Source organism: Neodiprion fabricii, chromosome 1 (assembly GCF_021155785.1).
Source record: "Neodiprion fabricii isolate iyNeoFabr1 chromosome 1, iyNeoFabr1.1, whole genome shotgun sequence".
NCBI classification, from domain to species: Eukaryota; Metazoa; Arthropoda; class Insecta; order Hymenoptera; family Diprionidae; genus Neodiprion; species Neodiprion fabricii.
In genome coordinates, this window is record NC_060239.1 from 31363390 (window position 1) to 31369490 (window position 6101).

Sequence of the window (6101 nt, forward strand, 5' to 3'; positions counted from 1 at the left end):
ATAAATTAATAAAAGTATTTATTACATCGTTATCAATCCTCGCGTCTGTTGTAATGTGATAACCACGCGCAACAGAATACACATATGTAATATTAAGATGTATGCTATACATATGTATATACCACCTAATCGATTTCCTTATCTTATTTTGGTCGTTAAGCCACGCGTTCGCGATTATATCTATAACGATAAGTATCGTTTGTTGGACTAGTTTTATCAGTTTGATGGAATACGCTCCGATCTAAAAATGTTGTTTTGGTTAACTTTTACGGGATGGCGACTCATGAGATTTTTACTTTGGTTCTCAGCAGTTGGTCTTAGGGCGAATGAAAATCCGTCTACAAAAGAAAGTGAATGCATGCGGCCGGTAGTAACGACCGTCTACAACCACTCGTAATTAAAATCACCCATACTGAAGATGTGATCTAATTTCAAGTCCACTTTGAAAATAACAAGTACCGCGCACAGCTAATCCAGGAGAAATAAACACTGTACTTTGGTCACGTCATTTTCATTGACAATTAAAAACAACCAGAAAAACCACTGAGTGTTATGGAGATCCTGGTTATCTGTAAATTATTTAATTTTTAACCATGATATTTTTGAAATATGTTGGAATTGTTCACTGCCCATCAGCATTCTTGTCTAGAAACATATGCCCTTACACCAAGTATACATTTTGTACTGGCATCAAAAGTTTCCAAAATTCTGAAAGTAATGCCTATCATCTGTAGTTATGTGGAAATGATCCTCTGCAACGATTGGATACCTCTTGTTCACCAAAGAATTATATGTATTTAATTATTGTCTTACATTGTATTGGAGATACGATTCTTCACTCTGAAAAATTATAGAATTCTGAGAAATCCCTCGATTGCCCAGCCGCTGGGCTGCACCTCTCGTAGAAGGCCTTTTCTTCAATCTTGCGAGTCTGATTACTTCGGGAAATGATATATCATCGCGTTACAACGCTTCTATGTATGTAATACTGCCGAAGGAGAGGGAATGGAGAAATGGGGGGGAATGTTCACCTAGTTTGCGGATCGTCTTCCGGGTTCGCGGGAGACCTTGAACGTCGCTGAATCGCTTCGAGCGTGGGCAAAGTGAGCGAAGAGCCGTTTGACTGACTTTTGCAACGCGACAGGTGTTTTACATTGATTATTCCGCAACTTAATATAATTAAATACGTAATATATTTTATGTCAGTTACTTTTTATTGTTAAGGAAGTATGAGTAACATTTCCGGTACCGGGGTATTTTTGATGTTAGAACTTTTCGCATCTACGTTCGCGTGGCCGATTTTTGACTTTTGGCCTCTCACTCCAAGTCTACCTCTCAACACATTTGATCTCTATGACGGCGGTGGTCGAGACGCACGTGGTGAGTCGCTATCTTTTTGTCTAATAAACATTTGGAACATGCGAATACTGTGTTTATTGGTTCTGGTAGTATTTTAATATCCTAGAGGGTTTTTGAAATCGCTTCTCGGAAAGAGCAGTTCTAAAGCTTGAAGGTCCATTACTTTGCTAGAGAATGATGTAAATGTATTCAGTAGTAAGTAGGGATTGATCGATGATTATTACAAATTTATTCTATCACATAATTACTCACATAATTACTGTACAGACTGCTGATGCGTTTAAATCTCAAAAGTATTTCTCTTAGTATGTCAATGTGAATCAGCTGAGAATATGAGGGTCAACTGTGTAGAGTAAGCAGAATGTTGTGAAAGTAATTTTTCAATATTCTTATTACTTGACAGTCTTAACTTTTAAGTAAGTGGAAGTCTGAATGACAGTAAATTCGTAATCATAACGTCAAAATGTTCTTTTTTTTTAGTATTGAATTTTTTTCCTATACCTGTCGAAGAGGAATGTTTGTCCGAAGACAAGCGCAGGGTCGGCATCTGCATGAACACCTACGAGTGTCGCATTCAGCAGGGAAAATCCCATGGCCCATGTGCCCTTGGTTTTGGGGTTTGCTGTATTTGTAAGTAACCAAAAGTTATTTGATATCACGTAAATACCTACATGTATACATAGGTATGTACATCAACGTGTTCAGATCCCGTTCAAGCCAATATCCAGCTCTGAAATTATTGGAAAATCGAAAAACAAGCAACAGACAAATGAATAGCGGTAAATAACTGACAATGAGACTGAAAGTTGCCAAACTTGTTTCTAGGATAAATATCAAGACATTATAGACTAGTCAATCAACACTCGGCCTTATCGACTGTTACAAATACAGTTGCACTATTCTTACAATGGATAATATAAAAATAAAGTATATAAATGAGTATTTAGTTTGGATCACCTTTTTGGCTCTATTAATTGAAACAGTTTTATCTGTCGAATTCGTCTTGCTGCCCTGTCGCGAACGGTATCTTGTGTTACCATACAAGTTCACGAGAGAGCTTGAATTTTTACACAGTTCTTCCGAACACTTAAGGCTTGCTGAAGCTCACTATCTTTCCGTAATAAAGATGGGTAGCAAAGGACATTTCTTTGGTATAAACTATCGCTGCTTTAACGGTGTCACCGATTTATATACGTTCATTTGGTATTTTACAATGTAAACCTTCTTTCCTCAACAACTCTTTTATGTTATAGTTACAACAAGCTGTGGCGAAGAGGTTCAAAATAATTTAACCTACGTCACGAGCCCGGGATTCCCGAACTTGATTAACCAGTCAATGAACTGTTCGTTGACCGTTAAAAAGATAGATCCTCAAGTCAGCCAGCTACGGATCGATTTTTTACACTTTAATATCGTAAGAAACTATATTACAATTACTAACCTACGACAAAAATTTTCTTCTTGTTTATGAAACTAAAGCAAACCCTTGATGGCATACATACTTGATGGTTTTCAGGGCCAGCCCAATCGGAGAACCGGTATCTGTGACGCAGACATAATGGAGATCCGCACCGGCATCGGAAGCCTGAATCTCTGCGGTTGGAACAGCGGTCAACACAGTGAGAAGCTTTTATTATTCCATTTATGTAGGCGTGGAAACCGACATATACGCTTAAATTCCATCCAGATATATAGATATGTGTTAAAGAAGTGCGTCGTTTTGATAGTAGGTCGGTGTATGGGTACAATTGGATTGAGAATCTATCGTATGCAAATATAATTACACAGATTTTTTTACCCACATAAACAACGTCAGCGCGGTTTCAAGAACGAGCACAATTTTTTTTTATTCCACAAAGGATGTGCTGTAGCAGCCAACGTTTCACTGGTTCGACGAATAAAAAAGGGGCACAGATGTCACCGTTCCGAAAACCAGCCCATCGGGAATTTATTCGGTTGTCCTCCCCTCTCAATCCTACATGTAAAACTCGACGTGAATGAAATTCAATCGGGACATTGGTATATTCCTTGGTTATATTACCAGATGCATGTGATAATATCGAGAACAATTGAAACTTAATCGACCGGTTTCTAATGTTCTGGACAATTTTTTTCACTTCTTTGTCAAACCAACAAAACCTGCTGCATCTTGATTACATAAGTCGGCAGATTTTTTTATTTAAAGTCTTACTGATTACACTACGTGTAGTACGGCCTCCTCGTACTTAAGATTTATTTTGCAATTAAAAGTCATCAGATTTTGTAATGTAGAAACAATATCCAGTGCTTCGAGATTTTTATTCACCGTTCAGATTGCTTAGCCGTCTTCCCGTGAAAATATCCGACTAAATTCACGAAATAATAATTAACGAACTTGTAACGCTGCACACTGCAATGGCCAATTGAAATTGGTTAACTTCGGTGTGCATCGAATTCACCGCTGTAAAGAAGATTATTTTTAGACGGTATGGTGCCGTGTTCCATTGACGAGCCGTAACCGTGTCAGATTTAACATTCAATATTCCACATTCAACGTTTCGCGTGCTCTCCGTGACCTATAATATATATACAAGCTAGTCGACACCAAGTAACCGTCTCATTCCCCAGGGAAAAAGTCATTAGCTTGATATTTCTTGTCACTTAGTTGAAAAATCGTGTTGAGGAGATTGAATACGATTCCAGCATCGGAGAATTGAGTGTTTTGGAAAAAAGTTAACTGCTGGTTAGACCAAAGAAAAGAGCCATAAGCCTGACATTTCCGAATGGCCGTTTGAGCAGCGACGATTTTTACTTGACTGGATTTGAAGAGGTCAGAACCTTGCTGCAATGACATTTAACTATGCTATTCGAATACCCGTAGTGCGAAGATGTGTACAGCTCTCTCCTAACAATTATTCACTCTTCTAAGTTTACGTCGACGTCGACGATGGTCCGATAACGTTGAACTTCCGGCTACCATCTTCGTTGGAGTCAAGGATGTGGGAGATGCGGATCACGCAGGTCGGTTTCGAGCAAAGGGCTCCCGCCGGATGTCTCCAGTACTACGTTACTCCCAGAGGGACGTTACGCACCCTAAACTACCTACCTAACGGGCGGTACCTGGCTAGCCAAGATCATCTTCTGTGTGTCCGTCAGGAGCGAGGCATGTGCAGCATTTCCTATGCTCCCTGCGCAACGGACTCTTTCCGCATCGGTCCTCCCCGATCAACCGGACCTGCATCAAATATGGGGGGACTGGAGGGTCAGGTGGCGCAAGGCGAAGGCTCCGGAACTGGTGCTCCCGTTTTTGAAAGCGCATCGCGATGCAGAGATCGCGTATTGATTCCTTGCGACTTCGAAGAATTCATCACGGTGAGCTCCATTGAGCAATCATCTTTTAGTCAAGATCTGAATTGAACTTTCTGAATTGAATTAGTGAATTCGATATTATGGCTGCGACAATTACCTTACACTTATCACCTCCTAAGGAGGAACATATCTTGTCTTCTACTCTTTTCGGTAGAAGCTGAAGATGACTTCTACGTTTGTACGTTCAGCTTGTTTCATTTTTCAGCCTGGTAACGACGGTGCCGGTATTTGTGATCTGGAACACTGTGGTAATTCGTTGTGCAACCAGAGCGAGTTGGACGACGAGGGAAACTGTCGAGTGGAAACATCAGCGACACCATTTCACATTCGAGTAGCTTTTGGTCCCGGCGAGGACAACGGTCTCTCATCCGAAAACAACGTGGGCATGTGTCTAAGTTACGAGCAGCTGCCATGTGGCCCTTGATTAACCGAATGAAGTCTGAAGAGATGCACATCGCAACGTGTGGGGGCATCGAAATTCGACGCTATTGACTGATAATCGCGTAATTTCTATGTATAAATAAAAATATTTATTTATTAATTAATTTACTGATTCTTGAAGATACATACTTTGATTTCTCGCTACATCCACCGCGTTCGAATTGAAAACGAGTATCCAAATGTCGATAATTTTAGGCACGACAATATCTATACAAAATCGCATTGACAGATTTCTGAAGGAAACGTTGGAGTCTCTAGCAGTGAGTGGATTTATTGGCGCACTATTCCGACGTAATTTTGCGAGAGAAATCGATTGGGCGCAGTCCCAATACGCTGCGATCAACGCATCGAAAGTTACGGCCAAAAAACTAGAACCCGAATTTTCGACATTTTTCAGCGGGTGCTTTTTCGCTCGCCATTTCTCTCCTGTTGGTCCTGCGCTCTTTTCGCTGCGATTTCTGAGTTCCTGAGGGTCCAATTGGTCAGATAAGGGTCATTAAAATCGAATCTGAGACCAAAAATTTTTTGCCCAAAAAAAAAAGTAAGGCTAACCCCTTTCCATTTTTGGCGAAAATTTTCGCGATTTTCAAAAGTGCTGGAATTGATTAATTGTGGCACTATTCCGACGTAATTTTGCGAAAGAAATCGATTGGGCGCAGTCCCAATACGCTGCGATCAACGCATCAGTAGTTACGGCCAAAAAACTAGAACCCAAATTTTCGACATTTTTCAGCAGGTGCTTTTTCGCTCGCCATTTCTCTCCTGTTGGTCCTGCGCTCTTTTCGCTGCGATTTCTGAGTTCCTGAGGGTCCAATTGGTCAGATAAGGGTCATTAAAATCGAATCTGAGACCAAAAATTTTTTGCCCAAAAAAAAAGTAAGGCTAACCCCTTTCCATTTTTGGCGAAAATTTTCGCGATTTTCAAAAGTGCTGGAATTGATTAATTGTAGCAC

The 6101-nt window shown here is 40.3% G+C and overlaps 1 protein-coding gene across 4 annotated transcripts; it reads left to right on the forward strand.

Moving 5' to 3' along the window:
* Positions 1-859: 859 nt before the first annotated feature.
* Positions 860-5252, forward strand: LOC124188174. 4 transcript variants are annotated; one of them, XM_046580679.1, is made up of 7 exons: positions 860-1144; positions 1225-1380; positions 1840-1989; positions 2613-2773; positions 2876-2978; positions 4268-4710; positions 4913-5252. In XM_046580679.1, the coding sequence occupies exons 2-7, from the start codon at positions 1230-1232 to the stop codon at positions 5129-5131; spliced, it is 1227 nt and encodes a 408-aa protein (XP_046436635.1). In that variant the 5' UTR covers positions 860-1144; positions 1225-1229; the 3' UTR covers positions 5132-5252. The 4 variants fall into 4 exon arrangements, with proteins under 4 accessions (XP_046436635.1, XP_046436636.1, XP_046436637.1 ...); XM_046580680.1 differs by having other exon boundaries at positions 1229-1380; XM_046580681.1 differs by having other exon boundaries at positions 1270-1380.
* The last annotated feature ends 849 nt before the right edge of the window (positions 5253-6101 follow it).